The 20,515-nt window shown below is 37.9% G+C and overlaps 1 protein-coding gene across 3 annotated transcripts in view; it reads right to left on the bottom strand.

The window, feature by feature from the left end:
• Positions 1-2,969: 2,969 nt before the first annotated feature.
• LOC105493507 (transforming growth factor beta 2) overlaps positions 2,970-20,515 on the bottom strand; it is a 96,544-nt gene continuing 78,998 nt past the window's right edge. For 2 of the 3 annotated variants that reach the window (XM_011761177.3, XM_011761179.3), the window contains 5 exons: positions 13,124-13,256; positions 12,890-13,000; positions 11,189-11,366; positions 9,525-9,678; positions 2,970-5,782 (listed from right to left, as the gene is read on the bottom strand). In XM_011761177.3, the coding sequence (XP_011759479.1) occupies positions 5,624-5,782; positions 9,525-9,678; positions 11,189-11,366; positions 12,890-13,000; positions 13,124-13,256 (735 nt within the window). In that variant the 3' untranslated portion in view covers positions 2,970-5,623. The remainder of the gene's footprint in view (positions 5,783-9,524; positions 9,679-11,188; positions 11,367-12,889; positions 13,001-13,123; positions 13,257-20,515) is intronic. The other variant, XR_011614278.1, reaches the window with a different exon arrangement.

Below are 20,515 nucleotides of genomic sequence, written 5' to 3'. Positions count from 1 at the left end.
CTCTAATCTCATCAGATCTGGTTATTATGCTCCAAAAGAGGCACAAAAATAACATTTCCTCTACTATCTCTGACCTGACCTGGCACGTTAGTAAAATCAGGGTCCTAGTTTTCTTTGTTCAGCACAGAGGATGCGGTTGCAGAGACAAAGGAAGGACTAGAGAATAGAGTGATGATTTAGTAGATTAGCAAAAAGAGATGCAATCTAATTTTTGCTAGAATTACAAGGTAATAGTCTTTGATAGAACAATGGCATGTATTAGCTAAAGTTCAGAGACAGGTTTGCCATGATGTGCTTGAATTCCTAGTCTTTTTCTTTTATGGGCCCTTTCTAAGACTTTGAATCTAATTTTGTATTTGAAATTTTGCTTCATTTTTTTTTTTAAAGCAATCCTCCTCCCACACACATTATATGTGTTTCAGGGAGTTTACAAAGCATAGGTCTATCCATAGTCTAAGGCTTAAGTCTAAGCAAAAGGAGCACAGCTCAGCTTATTCCCAGATAGAAAAGTAATGTCATCTCAAGACTAGTGACTACAAGGAACAGTGAGCTTTTGGCTTTTTCTTTTTATTCTCCCCTAAAAATGGTAGAAAATGTTGTTGTAGGTACATTAATGAAGATTTCTAAGGGCTGAAATCATTTCATACAACAGCCCATCTTGCTTAGGAGTAGGTTGTGCTGTTCCACTTAGTGGTGCTTTGCTTGTACATAACCATCAGTTTCATCAAGGGCTTTGCCAGTGGGGCTTAGGTAATATTTGTACTTTCATTACCACATTTTTCAGTCAGCACCACCTTTTATGTTGAATTCTATAGAATGTGAATATTCAACAAATTTTGACCTACAAAAACTGCATTTTCATAAGGTATGACCTAATATAGTTCAATCATATGTAAATTACAAAAACAAAGATTGGTAATATTATAGCTAATGGGTATCATGTAGTCATTGTTTGTAAACAGAGCTGCTTTCAAATTCTTCACCAGAGGTGTCTACTAGAAACACAAGAATACAAGATGCAAATGTGAGCCACATATGTAATTTTAAATTTTCTGGTAACTGTATTAAATAAGTGAAAAAAAAACAGGTAAAATTAATAATATACTTTATTTAATCCCATATATTCAAAATAGTATTATTTAGACATGTAATCAATATAGAAATCAATATAAAAATACAAAAAAGTACAATCTTTTTTTGTACTAAGTCTTCAAAATGTGGTGTATATTTTACACATCTGGCATATCTCAATTCACATTAGCCATGTTTCAATTGCTCGATGGCCACATGTGGCTAGTGGCTAATACAACAGACAATGAAGTTCCGGACCCTTCACCAACAAACTGAGTGGTCTTGGACAAGTAATTTAAGCATTCTGAGTCTGCTCACTTCCCTTTAAAATGGAGTCATATTTTTTAAAAAAACTACATCCTAGTATTAAATATGAGATTAAATAAATTAAAAGAGAACAGTGTCTGGTAGATACTTAGAATACTGTAGTTATCAATACTGCATTATCATGTTAGGGAGTGGGTCATTAAACTAGCCACTGTTCTCTTTTACTTTGAGTTTTAGTTGGTGGACTTCAGCAAAGCTTAAAATGAACATTTTCCCTGTAAATAACTTCTGTCAGTCCTGTAACCAAAAGGTTAACATATAGAGTTATAGAATATTCTCAGGAATTACTGATGTCCTGATCAATTTATGAGATAAGGGTCTGGAGGTTTTACATATTTAGTATCAAGGTGGAGAAATATGAGCCCAGGTTATAGTCTGGAGGTTAAAAGTTCATTACAAGATCTCCAAGAAACCAAAAACAGAACAGGCTTGGAAATATTGTAAGCTTGCCTGCCATTTACTCAGCCAATTACAGAAAAAAACACTAAGCAGGGAACCTTTTCGCGTGTCCATTCACTTAACAACGACAAGGGCACTAAAACACACAGACAAAATGCTATAGAGCAAGTATTCTCATCTTCATTTTAAAGCTAAATAGAGGCCCAGAGTTCCTGACAAATTTGCCAAAGTTTGTAAGGCTGTTAGGTGGCTCTTTTCATCTCTCTGATTCTATGATACCTTCTATTCTTACTCATCAATTAAATATAATGTTGCAGTGATAGGTCTGGGACTAGCCAGGCTGCACAGAAGCATGAATGAATGAGTTGGGTGACAAACTTCCTCTCTCTATGAGTTTACTATGAAAGATCAAACACAGATAAGATTGCAGACAAGGGAAGCATTTTCTCTTCTCCCTCAATACTCGAATTGATGGTTTGTTTCTAGATGGTGTTTAGACAACACAACAGGCACACACTAGTTCTTTCACTAGACAAAGCAAGACAACCAGATTGAGTCACAATTACTATTTTTATTATTCCTGTTTATTAAGAGATTGGCAACTCATTTGAGGAGTCTGGTTTTGTAGGTAACAGCCAAAAAACTTGGAGGAAATAGGGTGGGTTTTTTTGTTTGTGGTGCAGTGGTACCAGTGAAACTGACAGGCGAGTAGCTGATCCCAACCAACCAACCCCAAAGAGCACGTGGCTCTTGTTATATCTGGCTGGCTCAGCAACTATCCAAGTTATGGGGCTACAGGGGATACTGTCTAGACCAGTTCTTTTGGCCCTGGCGTTGGCAGAACATAGAACCAGAAAGCCAAAGCATGGTGCAAACATCTCTCTGCATTTTTTCTGGTCGGCAGTCAAGCTGGATGGAAACTAAATCTCAAACAATTACCAAATACCAATAAATAAAGGAATAAAAAGACTGCACAGGGATTTCTTCCATCCTTGATGAATATGGCCTGACTCTTGTGCTTTAAAGCATGACTTCTGAAGTGACTATCCTTAAGGGAGAAAGCCGAGGGCAATGTGAAAGGTGGTATGACTTTTCCAGCTTCAGATAGTCTTACTGCATCACAGGTGTTTTCTAGACTCGATGATGGTACTGATAGGAAAAAGACATCCATGTATCATTGAAATAATTTATTTACCACTAGAGCACCACAAAAACAGACATACATCGTGTTAAAATACAGCGTAATTGGTCATCAAAATACAAAACAGCTAATCTTATATTCCATTTTTTAACCATGCCAACGATCAAATTGTACTGCTGATTAACACAAAAATAATTGCTGCCCACTTGCATACTAGCACTTCCCCCCTTCCTTCCCACCTCCACCCCCCTCCCATGGCAATATTTACTTATGGGAAATAAAGACCTTATAGAACCCCCAAATTTAAAAAAAAAAAAAAGATTCAAGAGATCTTAAAATAGAGCATTTAAAATATTATCAGTGCATTCATGAGGAAAGACAAAATAATACAAAACAAAATGTCATCCTATCTGAGAGGAAAATACCTGCAGAAATAAAAGTGATTTACACATAATTAATAGAAAAGTGGAAGACAAAAAATATAATCAACACACACTCAAATCTGGGATTGGGTTACATCCAACACAAGGGCTGTTTACTATTATGGCATCCCATCTCTTGCTTTTCCAGTTTTCAAACTTGCAAATCCAATTCTTTATTTTAATTAATGGTCAGGAAATTCCGAAAAAGAAGCAGACCATATCAAACAATTTCACTTTGGATTCCCACCTCCTTATGCTGCTCTTTAGGTGAAACTGCAAATATTCCATTGCTTTACCTATTAATTTTTATTGTAAAGCTAAATAAGTGACAAGTGACAAACTGACATATTCTATAAACCCCAACATGAGGATACCTCTTCTGCAATGATGTGGCAAATTATTTATTAAAGCGAGGTAAACTTTAGCCTCAGATATAGATAAGTCTCACTCAGAGGAAAGAAAGAATTTTTTGATCATAGGAAAAATTGGCTTGTGCCTTTTCACCTTCAAAGAACATTTATAAAACCTTAACTTCAGTGAAATACACAAAATGACTTATGCTAACCTGGACTTTTTCCCCCATTTGAAAAATCGACTAAAATGTGTATGTTTCCATTTCCCACTGAATATTAAAAGCCTGACTAAAGAAAAAGAAGTTTCCTATGAAGTGTCCACTTTGTAATAACAATAGGATTTTATGAAAATATTGATTAAATGAAGGTAGAGAAACTTTTCTTAACTTAATCAAGATTCTGAGTTTTAGATAGAACCTTAAATCCTTGCTAAAACTAAAACATTTTACCTCAATCTTCTATGTATCTGTAACATTCCTCCTTTTCCTAACATAAAAGTTTGTTAATGTCTGACTTGGTTAGTAACGATGCTTGGAAGATGAAGGAAGACCACTGAACTCGAACCCATCTTTTTTGTAAAATAAAAAAAAAAGGACAGGTAGACCCAGGTAGCTTATGTCATAATAATGAACAAAACACAAAGCACAAGTAGGGCAAATGTTATAAAAAATGCATCTGTAGTGCAAGTCAAAATATAGGGGCTTTACTCAAAAGTACTGGCCAGCTAAAAGAAACATACATTTGTGAGTGATCATTAAAAAGAGCTCAAATTTAAGTCAATCTAAATTGTAGTTGACATTATTACAGAATATAAAAAAATGGTAAAAATTTACACATTACACATAAAGTAGTTAATGTTTTGATTTAATAGTTTGCAAAAGAGATCTGCAGATGTGTTTTCAATTATGCTGGCTTCTATATCCATCTATTTTAATAATATAGGTATGGTTACATATACCAAAACAAAGGAAAAAACCTATAGCATAGCTATACAGCAATATTTTAAGGTCTGAAGTTTGACCAGTACATGTCAAAACACTTCAACATTTCACTGGTTTACTAAACTGACAAAGAACCATTTACAATTAAAAAGAAAAAAAAAATCTTACAGACTTATTCTGACTGAAAGTTTCTTTTATTAACAGGCTTTTTAGTTTTTGGACCTTACAAGAAGCTTCCTTAGGCAGCTGGTACATAACATGTGTTTTCAGGGTCTTTATCTTAATGCAGACTTTTTCGGTCATATAATAACTCACTTGGGTTTTCATCCCATTAATATGACCTCTTTTTTTCTGGCTCGTTTGAGTTCAAGTTCTTTAAGCCATCCATGAGTTTCTGGCAAAGTATTTGGTCTCCACTTTATACACCTGTTTTATTTTCCAAGGGCAATGAAACGTTCATTATATAGTAACACACAATAAATAACTCACTGTTAACTCTAAGAGTAAGAATGGAAAGGGTGCCTATTGCATAGCAATACAGAAAAATCAAGTGAGGCGTGGGATAGGAACGGTACGTACAGCAACTCCACTTAATGGGATTTTCCTGTTTTTTTTTTTTTTTTCTTTTTGTTGTTGTTGTTGTCGTCGTTGTTCACATAATTAACACTAATAAATTCTTCCAGTGTTTATTTTTTTCCTTTAAAAACAATTTGCTTCTTGTCTCTCTCACTTACAAAGTAGGTGAAATGTAGAATAAGGCCTTCAACTTTTTTTGTGTCAGATGCCAGTTTTAACAAACAGAACACAAACTTCCTACGTGTCTGAACTAGTACCGCCTTTTCAAAATTTTTTTTAACACTGACGAACCAAGGCTCTCTTATGTTTTCTTGTTACAAGCATCATCATTGTCGTCGTCATCATCATTATCATCATCATTGTAATTTTGATCTTGCCACTTTTCCAAGAAGTTTAGCTGCATTTGCAAGACTTTACAATCATATTAGAAAGCTGTTCAATCTTGGGTGTTTTGCCAATGTAGTAGAGAATGGTTAGAGGTTCTAAATCTTGGGACACGCAGCAAGGAGAAGCAGATGCTTCTGGATTTATGGTATTATATAAGCTCAGGACCTGAAAGGACACAGGAGAGGAGAGACATCATAGGGAAAGATGGAAAATGAACACAATTAGTTTTTAAAGAACAATTCTGCATTGTTATCAGTCATAGCGCTGAGTAGGAAATTTGAATTATTTTCTGTCGCTAATTTCCTAAATTACAGTCAAACTGGTATGTGACCTTAGCAATCATCAAAGTAATTATTTTCCCACACAGAACTCGTTTTTCACACATCTTAAGCAAATGATTCTGTAAGAGTCAGATTGGAAAAAACTGCTCATTCAACAGATTTTCCCAGTTTTTCCAATAAGTCTTTCCTCTGATCAGTCCTTGGCTGCACATACTTCCTAGGTCCCCACAAAACTTGATCCTTGTAGTATTTGGTCTTTTTTGTACACTACTCTGTAAATGAAGTTGTTTCTTGAGTATACGTTTCAATTCCATCTAGATTCAGAGCTCACTCCAGGTCAGGAACTCTATAGACTCTGCTTTTATCTTATAGCCCCAGTAAGTCTTCTCTGGACAAAATGAGATTCATGTACTAAGTGAAGAAATGAATACATGAATAAGTAGAAGAATAAAAAGTTCTATCAAAGCTCTCATAAGAGCTTTAATCTACCCTTGGGTAGAGAAAAAGACACCTGCAAGCAATGTGAAATCTTTCTACAGACCGGGCACAGTGGCTCACGCCTGTAATCCCAACACTTTGAAGAATCACTTGAGTCCAGGAGTTCAGGACTAGCTTGGACAACACACCTAGACCTTGTTTCTTTAAATAAATAAATAAGGAAGGAAGGAAATGAAATCTTTCTACGTTAAGTGTCTCCTCAGGCCAATTTAAGGTATCCTCAATTTTCATTAAAAAAAAAGTCTTTTTATTTAGCATTGCTTCATAGATACAATGATGCTAGAAATGACATAAAAGTGATCTCTAAGATCTCCTATAAGAAAGAATTATTCACTTTCTTATATTTTGCTTAAAACGGTCATAATCATAATCACAATCATAATCAACCCTCCATTAACTTTCTATGTGGTAAATAGTAGTTGCTGAGTTGGAGGAGTTAATGGCAAGTCCGAAAACAGGATGAAGAGACGGTTCTATAATTAGACTTATACCTTTAACCCCATTCTGTATCAGAGGGGTGTGCGACTTTTACTAATGGAAGTATGTAGGTTCCCCACTGATGATACAGAGACATTTCCAAGGATGCCATTAATGTGTTAGTCAAACAGCAAATGACCTTTTCCTCGAGATTCACTGCAATTTTTTCAGCCTAAGACAGAAGATCTGTTCAGCACAGCAACACTGACTACTTTATTAGCTACCTCTGGCTTCTTGGGTAACTGTCCAAACCACACATTTGTGACCATGACAGTTATTCTTCCTCTCTCCTTGAAAAACAAGCGTGGTCTCAGCCTTCACACACTCCCTCTGTGTATCAGAGAGGAGAATTATGTTTCTACTTGGCAACAGGGCCTTGCCCACATTACAGCTACTGCTGCCGCAGCCCAGAGGAGGCAGCCTGGCCAGAGAGCTCAGACAAAGGGACAGGCATGAGCAAGCTTCCCTCACATGGCCAAGCACACGGTCGCCCCCGAGTGCCAAAGTCTACAGGGGAGTTGGGAAAACAGCTGAAGGAAGGGGAGCCATATTTGTCAATTTAAATTCCAGCATATGCAGGCATTTATAAATAAATATACTTTATACTCCATGAACTCATGATTTTTCATATGAACTAAAGAGGAATTTTTATAATACAGATTGTCTAAAATAATTGATAACCCCCAAACTCATGAATTCAGCTGAATGTAGTATGTGATCTTCTTGGCAGCTGATCCATTTTCCTATCCTGCAGTGAAGGCAATTTTTCTAATGCCTCTTTAATAGGGAGATTTACAGAGGCATAAAGAGCAGAATAGAAACCCTAACATTTAACCATATTTTGGGAATTAAACCCAGTAAGATAGGGCAAATGGAGGCCTGGTTATAAAACAAGGAGGCCTACGTGCCAAGCCTTGGTTTGTCACTAATTTTCTCTTTGGTCTTGGGTATCATCTAGACTACATGATCTAGACTCCAATTTCTTTTCTTTTCTTTCTTTTTTTTTTTTTTTTTTTTTTTTTGAGATGGGGCCTCACTCTGTCACCCAGGCTGGAGTGCAGTGGCACGATCTCGGCTCACTGCAACCCCTGCCTCCCGGGTTCAAGCAATTCTCTGCCTAAACCTCCCAAGTAGCTGGGATTGCAGGCGCCCGCCACCATGCCTGGCTAATTTTTTTGTATTTTTAGTAGAGATGGGGTTTCACCATCTTGACCAGGCTGGCCTTGAACTCCTGACCTCGTGATCCACCCATCTTGGCCTCCCAAAGTGCTGGGATTACAGGCATGAGTCACCGTGCCTGGCCCCCAATTTCTTTAAGAAAATGAAAGGGTTGGATAAGATGTCCTTTCTATCTCTAAAATCCTGATGAGCCATCAGGAGGAAGCATGTGAACAAATAACATTATTACATAGAAAAACTCTTCTCTAATCTTGCTGGAAACCCATACCATCCAATCTGGGAATTACCTTCTGAATTAACTCTATCTTCACTGAAACAACTTGATAAAATACTCAGATTCTCATTTACTTTGTGTTACATTTTTTAAAAGTAGAGAAACTAATTTTCAAGTCATTTTTACATATATCATCTTTTGTACTTCATATCAACTCTTGCGTTTGGCATTATTATTTTAAAGATAACTTTTAATACAGACATTCCTTCTTACTGATAAGAAACTGAGGTTTAGAGATGTTAAACTACATTCTGTCATACATTAGTAAATTGCTAGTGTATTTACTAATAATCACACACTCACTGGCATTAACTGAAATCCCCAGTGTTCTTTCTAATGTAACAGTCCCTGATGGAGATGACAGCAGATTTTTTTTTTTTAGATGGAGACCTGGGTCCTGTCACACTTTATCTATAAATGATACTATATGACATATTGATTTTAAAAGGGTGTGCTGTTTTTGGCTATTTATGCTTATAGCTGTTAAAAATATAAAACTCATGGAGGCAGAGAGTAGAATGATGGTTACCAGAGGCTGGGAACAGGGTAAGGGTGAAGAGAAGCTGATTAATAGATACCAAAATACAGTTAGATAGAAGGAACAAATTTTAATGTTTTATAGCACAGTAGGGTTACTATAGTTAACGATAATTTATTGTATATTTTTAAATAACTAGAAGAGATGACCTGGAATGTTCCCCAAATGAGGAAATGATACATTTTTGAGGTGATGGATATCCTAATTACCCTGATTTCATCATTACACATTGTATACATGTATCAAAATATCACATGTACCTCATTAATATATGCAAGTATGTATGAATAAAAATTATTTTTGAAAAAGAATATAAAATAAAGAAAAAACCAAACAAAACTTCCCTCCAGTTGTTTATAACTGGGCAGGTGAGACCTGTGGTTTGAAACTGATCAGTGTCACTTTCTGATTTCATCTACAGCCTACATTCTTCCTCCTCATCTATTAGGGGAGTGCGAAAGTAATCGCGGTTTTTGCCATTGAAAGTAATGGCAAAAACCGCGATTACTTTTGCACCAACCTAATAAAAGAATTTCTCCAGTACCCATACATGTGTGATGGTAAAAGGGCACCAAGTTAATTACAACTCATTTGGAAATACTATCAGCAGGTGCACATGGTAACCCAAGAACAGAGACAACAGGTAAGCTGAACACTCACCCTGCTGTGCTGGGTGTCTGAACTCCATAAATACGGGCACGCTCCAGCACAGAAGTTGGCATTGTACCCTTTGGGTTCGTGTATCCATTTCCACCCTAGATCCCTCTTGAAATCAATGTAAAGTGGACGTAGGCAGCAATTATCCTGCACATTTCTGTTAAAAAAAAAAAAAAAAAAGCAATGGAGATTTTAAAGCTGATTCACCACCTCACTCTACCACCACCTCACCCCAAACCAGAAAAATGACTCATTCATTTATTCAACAAACATCTAATGAGCAAACACCATGGGCCAGGTGTTTTTTGTTTGTTTGTTTGTTTGTTTGAGACAGAGTCTCGCTCTGTCGCCCAGGCTGGAGTGCAATAGCATGATCACGGCTCACTGCAACCTCTGCCTCCCGGGTTCACGCCATTCTCCTGCCTCAGCCTCCCAAGTAGCTGGGACTACAGATGCCTGCCACCATGCCCGGCTGATTTTTCATATTTTTTGTAGAGACAGCGTTTCACTGTGTTAGTCAGGATGATCTTGATCTCCTGACCTCGTGATCCGCCCGCCTCAGCCTCCTAAAGTGCTAGGATTACAGACGTGAGCCACTGTGCCTGGCCCATAGGCCAGGTTTAAACGGCTTTACTGTAATCTTAAGTGACTTTCATGATAGGGTGTTGTGTGTGGTGATTTGCTGGACTGCTTGCCCCTATGAGTTCTATACCCTGACTTCCTTGTCTGTGACCTGGAAAATCATACCTTTACCTTCAAGTGACCAGATATAATCAGGGAGTGGCTGGGCATGATGAAGCCCTTTCCAATCAACACTGGGCAGTTCTGCCATCCAGCCTCTATTGCCCTTTCAAATACAAAATGAAAGGAGTACAACAGCAATTTTCAAAGAACCGTCTAAGGCATTTTCCTTTGAAAATCGATCCTTTATTTCACCACATGTTCCCCAATCTAGGAATGAACCAGAGATCAAGAAACATGCAGTCTTGCTGAGGGCAACCACTGGATCGGGCAATCAAAAAGTGCAGCTTTACTCCTGGCCTCTGACCTTTTGAGTCCTTCATCAGTGAGGACCCTTCCCTGTCCCGTACCTCTCAAAATAAGGAAAGAGCCCTCCTCTCACGGAGACCACCTAAGAACATTCACATTCTCCCTCCATGCACTCATGTGGGAATGGGAAATAAATTCTTCTTGCTTCTCTCATATGCTGTTGCTAAAGGCATGACACATGGCATTCTGCTGCCTCATCTCTGTTACTATGACAGAAGTGTGACTATAAGCACTCGAACTTGGTGAGGGTGAAGGCATCATACAGATGGTGGGTTTTTCTTGATTAAGGAGTTGACATCACGCACCTCCAATAAGCTTTTATTTGTTCTGAGGGGCAGAGAGCTTTTTTTCTTCTTCAGCGCCAAAGAACTTCAGAGGAATGTTGGGGAAAAAATTCAGGGGGGCTAGTTTTCTCCCTTCACACTTGGTTCACTGCTAAAGACCTGATGAATATAAGCCTCTGGGAAGAATGGTGGTATGAGATACAGGAGCTGTACTGCACTCTATCTGGTCTTAGCAATGAGTTCCACTCGGGTCAATACACGGTAGAAGAAAGGGCAAAGGCAGTGTAAGAGTTAACAGATGCAATTACTTGATTTTATTTTTATTTCCTTTACCTAAAGCAATACGCCGCATCCAAAGCACGCTTCTTCCGCCGGTTGGTCTGTTGTGACTCAAGTCTGTAGGAGGGCAATAACATTAGCAGGAGATGTGGGGTCTTCCCACTGTTTTTTTTCCTAGTGGACTTTATAGTTTTCTGATCACCACTGGTATATGTGGAGGTGCCATCAATACCTTGAAAAAATGCATTTGGGTAATAAACATTTAGCTTCACCTTCATCAAATATAATCAGCCATATTTTTTTCCTTTGTATATTGTCACAAATAGCAGTGATGACCACCAAAGCAGCATCAGCTGGCAACAGTCATTCCCCATGGAAATAGATATGGCACAACAGGACTTCGACTAACCCACGTGACAATTAACACTTCTAAATGGAGCTCTTGTCAGAAGGCAGTTCAGTGTCAAAGCCAGGGCTGTTGGTTATGAAAGTCACTACAGAAGCAGTCTTTGACCTATAGTCCAAGGGCAATCTAGGCAGTTTATTTTAGTCAATCCTCAGTTTAGGCTGTGTTCAAGTCCTCGACAACTGAACACATGGCAATAGAATATGCCTTGTCACCCGCTGGTTAACACTCTTCCTAAGACTACTAAACTCAAAAGACTTTCCTAATGAACATAAACTGAGACTTAACTGAATTGGAGTGAATTAGGTTCAAGTGAAACAGAAGTCACCCTTACCTAATGCTATTTTGGGAAGCTGTGAAGAAAGGGCTTTTTCATTTATTTTATGGCATCCTCAACACTTTCCTGATTCCATCTGAGATTTAGAAACTTGAGCTCCCCAAAGCATGCTCAAGAGACTGCCAGTTTAAGCATTTAATCTCCACACTCCAGAGAATCATGACTAGGTTAGAGACTGAAATAAATCTCTAGACCTCTGGGAGTATTTTTCCATGAGCGAGCACTGCTGTAGTCTTCTAAAAGTGGATGGAGGTCCTGGGTGATGTTAGGAGGGCAGGGAAATCAATTCTCTGGCCTGGCATTGTGGGCAGATGCTGCATTGGCACATGGGCAGAGATTTCCTCTCACCTCTCATCATCCAACAACTCATCATCTAATACATGAAGTGACTTGAGGCCTTGGTATCTCCTCACTCTCCATGACTTTTGTCCAACTTACTTAAAGGTGAGCATGGGGAAAGCCAAAACCTTTTTATGTGTTTATAAACTAATATAAAATTCTGATAAGGAACCCACTTGAAATATTGGGTATGGGCTAGAAAAGGTGGAATATTCTTATACATGGAAAGTTAGTTATGGGAGCTGTAGCATGAGGAGACTCTTTCTTCTGTGAAATATGGTTGTCAGTTCCTGACATTTGGCTTGGGGGATTATCATTGAATTTTCTTAAATACATTCTATCTTTCTCTATAATATCAGTAGAGATGGAAAGTTGGTTTGCTACAATGAAGAACAAAGGTCTTAACTTACTACTGGAGGGTTAATGAGTTAATAATCAGTTATTATTGACCAAGTCATCACTGGACATTGAGAATTATAAACGGGGAACCTATCCCATTCTTCCAATCCTTTCTCCCTTCACATATGTATATCCAACCATATCATTGTCCAAATGAATGAAATTCCCCAGGCCTCACCAGTCTCATTTTCACATGCAAACTGATTTTATCCCCCATGAGATTACCAATATAGACCCCTCCCTCCCCCACCTCATATGACCAAGTTTCGGTTACCTGCAAATCTTGCTTCTAATTCTTCGCTTTTATTTGGGATGATGTAATTATTAGATGGTACAAAAGTGCAGCAGGGACAGTGTAAGCTTATTTTAAATCCCAGGTTCCTGTCTGGAAAACATTAAGTCAAGGAGGTCATTTGTATGTGTGTCTATACCCTTAAATCTGCAATCAATTTAAAGTAACTTAGGGATACCAAACATCTTGGGAGGAAAAGAGAGAGTGGCCTGTAACCTTTATGGTGAAGCCATTCATGAACAGCATCAGTTACATCGAAGGAAAGCCATTCGCCTTCTGCTCTTGTTTTCACAACTTTGCTGTCAATGTAGCGCTGGGTTGGAGATGTTAAGTCTTTGGACTTGAGAATCTAGAGGGAAAAAGAGCAAGAGAAAAGGCTGAGTTGGCATTCTGACAGCATGACTAAACCAAAACTATTAACAGTGTTCTAATTCATTATCTAAATTTAGCTCTACTATAGTATAGCCATGTATTGTCATCTCAATAGCATGGTCACATGCAAAAAAACACAACACCAGGCTATTTGCCATGAAAAATAGAGCTACTAAATCAGCTGCATGTTATGATAAAGGTGACAGGAACCATAAAGCCAAGTGTCTTAAAGAAAGTGACAGTAATTATTTTACTTTGCTGACATAAGCTTTGCAAGATTTCAGCCATAAATTCTATGCTATTAAGTTAATGGTTTTCTTGTTCTGCTTCCCTACTTATTTAATTTGGGGGGTTGGGGTACAGGAAGGGACAAGAGGAGAAGTCCAGTTCAGAGGACCCAGACTCACTCTCAAAGGCCCTGAATTATAAATCTCTTTCTAATAAAGAAAGAACGGTCCTAACCTTGGTTTCTGAATCCACTGCCATTAAAATATGTGTCATGCTTCAGCTTTTGAGGTAAGTCCCTGGCTGGGATGTTTTACTCTTAATGTTACTTGTTATGATTTATAAAGATATTCCATCTCCTGTAGACTCAGAATGAATCTAAGCAGAAGTTGTTTGGTATTCTGCATAGATGAATGTCTAAAAGCAAATCAGCCTAAACACTGAGACTTTAGAAAGATGTATTTATCTCAGGCTGGGTGAGGTGGCTCACTGTAATCCCAGCACTTTAGGAGGCTGAGTTGGATGGATCAGTTGAGGTCAGGAGTTCAAGACCAGCCTGGCTAACATGATAAAACCCTGTCTCTACTAAACACAAAAATCAGCAAGGCATGGTGGCGGGTGCCTGTAATCCCAGCTACTCGGGAGGCTTAGGCAGAAGAATCACTTGAACCCAGGAGATGGAGGTTGCAGTGAGCTAAGGTGGCACCACTGTGCTCCAGCCTGGGGGACAAAGAGAGATTCCCTCTCAAAAAAAAAAAAAAAAAAAAAAAGAAGAAAGAAAGAAAAAAGAAAAGAAAAAGTGTTTTTTTTTTTTTTTTTTGAGACAGAGTCTCGCTCTGTTGCCCAGGCTAGAGTGCAGTGGTGTGATTCCGGCTCACTGCAAGCTCCACCTCCCAGGTTCACACCATCCTCCTGCCTCAGCCTCCAGAATAGCTGAGACTACAGGTGCCCATCACCACTCCCGACTAATTTTTTGTATTTTTAGTAGAGATGGGGTTTCACCGTGTTAGATAGGATGGTCTTGACCTCCTGACCTTGTGATCTGCCCGCCTAGGCCTCCCAAAGTGCTGGGATTACAGGTATTAGCCACAGCACCTGGCCAAAGAAAAGAAAAAGTTAAAATTTTGAGAAAGGTGTATTTATCTCAAATGAGTAAAGCGCAACTGCAGTATGTTCCTAGGTTTTGACAGGAAGTGAATATTTTAGGTGTTTTTTTTAAAATTCTATTTTGAAATGATAGTGTTTTAGGAACTAAATCATGATTCTAAGTCTACTAGAGCTATAGTAAATCCCTACTGAAACCCTGTATCGTGCCTTTCCTCAGTACTTAGGGGTTCAAGCTCTCTCATTTTTGTACTACTCTTCCTGATTTTTGTACTACTCTTACTGTTTTGTGGTCATTCCATAGCAATGGGCTTAGTCTCTCCAGTAAGTTCATAAAACTTCCCAGGTCAGGGATCATGTCTTCAATTTGATGTCATTTCAAACCATAATACTCAATTGAATCAATGTCTATTAAATGTTTATTTCAGTATCTAGAAGATTTATTAACTCTCCTTTAATCCTTGTAAAACAAAAATGCATCATTTTCCCACTGATTTGAAAATACACTTTCCTTCCATGTGTTTACATGATTTGTTTCAGGTACTTTGGCAACAAACGCTTCCTGAAATACTTGTCATAATGGTAGACTTTTTTCTGGATTAAGTAAGTATAATAAAGGAAGGAGATTCATACAATTAGACCCTTGGGTGCCCTCATGAATTTTACACAAGTCCTATTCTACAGACCTGCCCCTGTGGTCCAAAAATTCCACTAAAAGAAGAGAATGTGGAGGCAATAATGACTCTATGATAGGCAAGAAATGCTCTTTGTGAATTAAAGAAAGCAGATAAACATGACTTAAGGGCTGGGTACACTACTCTCTGAGCTTGGCACACATTATTTTATTTTATTTAATTATCAAAATATTCCTGTAGGGTAGATTAAGGAAACAAATTCAAGGAAGTTAACTTGCCCAATGCCTCCCAGTGAACAAGTGTGAAGAGAGGATCCAACTCAATCCTGAGTCATTTTCCCACTTCAGTGCTGGATTTTTAAAGACCAAACAAGTTATCTAGTCAAGAAAACATTCAATGATAGAGGCAGAGATTTTTAAATAAGATTAAAATGAATGTTGGTACAAGATGAAAATATAAGATGGTGGAATGTATACACAATGAATGTTGGCAAAAAGCTATAGCTTTAAAGATACAACTTAATAGCAATCCATCCCCTGGGAATCAAATCTTGCCTTGAGAATACTCCCAGTTGGGAAAATAAAACATCACTTATCTAATTCTGAATAAGTGGTATAATTAACCTACTATGAAATAGCAATGATAAAAACAATGGTTGAGAAGAAGTTTTCAGGCATTTTGATCTGCCTCACTGACTAAAAACTGGTAACATTCACAGAACTCATTGTTCTGTCTTTAAATTCTTCCTGTAGCTAATCTGCAACAATGCATTTTTACATAATGCTTTGCATATTTCTGTACCGCTGATTAGCACAGTGTATATCTTATTCCTATAGCTCACACTTAGACATACTACCTAGAACTAAACATTGTCTCCATTGCTGAATTAATTACTTATGATATACATGTCAAATGTCTATGATATTGTATATATGTGTGTGTATATATATATATGTCTATATATATGTCTAGTGTCATTAGAGACACAGAATTTTTTAAAATTATGACCATGTCGACCAAATAAGCAGAAAAGACACATAATGCCAAATCTATAGAAATCTTTCACCTTACAGAAAAAGAGTACATTTAGATGATCTTGCCTGGAAAGAGTCCAAAGAGCAGCAAAGAGACTCTGAAGCTTTTTCTCTTTTAAATCTCACTAGGAGACTTACGATAAGGGCTTCCTCAACCACAGAGCACTGGTAGGCTCAGACAATGGACAACTTCATCCCCTCACTTGAGTGAAAGGTCCTCTGGATCTTTTTCACTAGCTCCAGATTCAAGAACAGGCCACATATGAAGCACCCAAGAAATACAGTTAGTTAGCCACATAATTCTCAAACATAGTGGCGACTTTTGCCTGGTGGATTTGTTGTCTTGAATTTCATGGCCAAAGAGTTCTTAACCCACTTGTTGCATGTTAACTCCATTCTTCTTATCCAGTCCTTAGTGGAAACAGGAAACAGCTGCTTTCCATCACTCAGAGAATATCCCTCATATTCTTGGAGACTATGATTAAGTCCCCCTCAGCGTGCTTGCTTGCTCTCTCTAAACTAAATAAACCCAGTTCCTTTAGACCATATTTAGAGGGGTAATTTCCCAAACCTTTAATCATTTGGGTTGCTAACAAGGATGAATGATGCTATATAAAAGTATTCCTCCTACAGCTTCATGATTTTGCTTCAGAACTGTCTAGAAAACCCTCTAATCACATCGTAAAGTCTTGAATCTTAACTTGAAAGGTATCTTCTTCCTAAGAATAGGCACGACTTCACTGGTCTCTGTTTATCTCCCATTTATCACCCACACTAAATTGAACTGTAAGAGAAGAAGGCATGGAAAATCAACCTGCTGCTTACATTCAAAAGTTTATACAAGAAATGACCAGATCAGTCAACTTCCCATTCTATTTTAGCCTTTGCTGTCTGTCTTTCTCCGGTCTCTGAACAACAAGAGTATTGAATGTTAGCAGTTGTGGATATGTAGCTGTTAATTGTTTTTCTAGATTCACGAGTCATTTGCTTCTAAATTTCTTCATACCTTTTTTTTTTTTTTTTTTTTTTTTTTGAGACAGGGTCTCACTCTGTCACCTAGGTTGGAGTGCAGTGGCATGATCTTGGCTCACTGCAACCTCCGCCTCCCAGGTTCAAGCGATTCTCTTGCCTCAGACTCCGGAGTAGCTGGGACTACAGGTGTGCGCCACCCACGCCTGGCTAATTTTTTGTATTTTTAGTAGAGACGAGGTTTTGCCATGTTGCCCAGGCTGGTCTCGAGCCACCCGCCTCGGCCTCCCAAAGTGCTAGGATTACAGGCTTGAACTACCACTCCTGGCCTCTTTACATAGCTTATCATGACAAAGATAATATAGTTGAATAGTAGAAGCTCTCTTAACTGGCGTCCCCTTAACTGGCCAGAGTAACCAGCATTCTCCATTAATTCCATGTTTTATAATATGTATTGGCTGATGCCCAAAGCACACTGGGGATCATTGGGGAAAGTTACTCTCCAAGCACTTCCATTCTTACCAGTTGAGTTGTATGCTTAACAAATATCAATTATACACAGTTCTTTTTTTCCCTAGAAAGCATGAAATGATATACATTTCTAAACCTGTTTATGACACTTGGACTTGTTATTGTAATTATGCAAGTTAATTAAATAGTCTAGAAACTGATGAAATGCAGGACCAAAAGTAAAGAGAGCTGTTTCTTCTCTGAAAGTCAAGTTGACTGTCTTGGAAAGTCTTCATAAAGACAAGTTCCTGTAGGAAAGAAGTTTTTTGGAAAACAGTTTGGTAGTTCCTCAAAAAGGCAAACATTGAATTATCCCATGATCCAGAAATTCCACTCTTACATATATAGCCAAAAGAACTGAAAGCTGGCACTCAAGCAATACTTATACATCAATGTTCACAGCAGCATTACTCACAATAGTCAAAAGGTGGGGGGAAAAAATTGAAGTATTCATCAAGAGATGAATGCATAAATGAAACATAGTACACTCATCCACTAAGATATTTTTCAGCCATAAGAGAGAATGAAATTCAGACACATGCTACATGACATGGATTAACTCTGAGGATTATGCTAAGTGAAATAAGCTGACACAGAAGAACAAACACTGTGATTCCACTTACAAGAGGTACTTTGAATAGGCAAATTCACACAGATAAAAAACAGACTAGGCCAGGCATGGTGGCCCATGCCTGTAATCCCAGTACTTTGGGAGGCCGAGGTGGGCGGATTACCTGAAGTCAGGAGTTTGAGACCAGCCTGGCCAACACGTGAAACCCTGTCTCTACTAAAATTACAAAAATTAGCTGGGCATGGTAGCACACGCCTGTAATCCCAGCTACTCAGGAGGCTGAGGCAGGAGAATTGCTTGAACCCAGGAGGCGGAGGTTGCAGTGAGCCGAGATCGTGCCACTGCACTCCAGCCTGACCGAAAGAGCAAGACTCTGTCTCAAAAAAAAAAAAAAAAAAAAAGGCAGAATAGAGGTTAGCAGGGGTGTAGAAGGTAATTAGAAGGTATTGTTTAATAGGTACAGAGTTTCTGCTGGGGATGAAAAAAGTTCTAGAAATGGATAGTGGTGATGGCTATAAAATATTGTGAATGTACTTAATGCTGCTGACTTGTATACTTAAAGAATGGTTGAATTGTGATGTTTATATTATGTATATTTTATCACAATAATTTTTTTCAAATTTTAGGTGCGAGAGAGACAGCTATAAAAGAAATAATATGACAGAATTTAGAAGAATTCTGCACTCAGGTTGCTCAGCAATTGTCCTTAAATGTTTCTCTTTGCTTCAGAGAAACTAAAGATAGAAATTGTAGATGATGCACTATGAATGTGATTTATACAAAACAAAAAAAAAAAATGACATGGATTGGCACATCCATGTCAAAGAAAAGTCCTTGGACTTTCATAAAAAAACTCAGCCTCAGCATGTGAATGTGTATGTATACATCCATATGTACATACATATATATTTGTTTTAAGTTTAAAAAAGTTAAGGTTTGCATCTCTCTCTTTCTGTTTCTCTCTCTTATGTTTTTCTAATCCCTTGCTTTAACTGATTTTTTAATCTTTAAGTGACCAACAACTGTTTCTGACTGAATTAGAAAAGAGGGCTTCTCATGTATTGAAAATGAGATTTAGCTGTATCTGGCTTAGCTGCCACCCACAGTGATGTTTGAATGTCACCTTCATTACATTACTGATATATACTCATTAGATATAATATGTGCGAAATACCCACATATCGCCTTCAGCAAGGCTCTAAGCTCTTCATTGAATTACCAAACTCCCTACACAAAAGCATCCATTCATTTCTCTGCCATTGGAAAGCAGCCAACCAGGGAGTGGATAAAGGTGAAACTCACTGATGTTACCCAATAGTTTCAGGGGGAAAAAACAAGTAGAAGTCTAGATGCAAAATTATAGCCAGAAGAAATCTTAACCTTAAAAAAAAAAAAAAAAGCTGTAAAACAACTCAGGATTTGGGTTAGACACTAAGGGCAACATCTCTTACACATCTATGAGACATTGCAAAGAGTTATTAAGAAAGCATTGGGAATTCAATGTTATTTTCCATATTCATACATCAACAGACCCACAGGAGACCATGGGGCAATTCAATCAGACTTCTAATGCAAAGGGAATTTAACTATAGCGCTGTAGAGAAAAATTGACACCAGGTTCATTAGTGTGGGCCCATCTTGTTTTTAAATGCATTTAATGTTTTTAACGCTTTAAATATGTTTAATTATTAAATATCTTTAAGTGTATTCAATGTTTAAATGTATTTAAATGTTTTAAATGTTTGCAGTGACTTTCAAGGAGTGATGAACAAATGATGAATCAAACATTCACTCTGCTGGCTATGAGCATGAGTCTCCCAGATCTGCCTGACCTCAAGTCATTCACTTCAGCATTATGAAATACTAGCATTGGCAAGGCACTTGGAGGCCATCTGCTTCAATCCAATACAGTTCATTCTCTAACATCTCTTTGTCTAAAGGCCTCTCATGACCGTGAACTCACTATTTAATGAGAAAGGTCATCCCCGTTTTGGACAATTCATATTGTTGAGATTCTCCATTACCTCGGACTTAAAATTTCCGTCAACTAGTCTTCCTTAACAATAGTGCCATTGCCTCATATTTGTACAACCACTGTAGTTTTTCAGATATTTGAACATTTTGCCATGTTTTTAGCCCTTCACAGAAACCCTGTGGGATGAATATCATGGTCCTTATTATCTGCATT

Source organism: Macaca nemestrina, chromosome 1 (assembly GCF_043159975.1).
Source record: "Macaca nemestrina isolate mMacNem1 chromosome 1, mMacNem.hap1, whole genome shotgun sequence".
NCBI classification, from domain to species: Eukaryota; Metazoa; Chordata; class Mammalia; order Primates; family Cercopithecidae; genus Macaca; species Macaca nemestrina.
The sequence above is the reverse complement of the archived record's forward strand: the minus strand, read 5'-3'. Positions and strand labels throughout refer to the sequence as shown.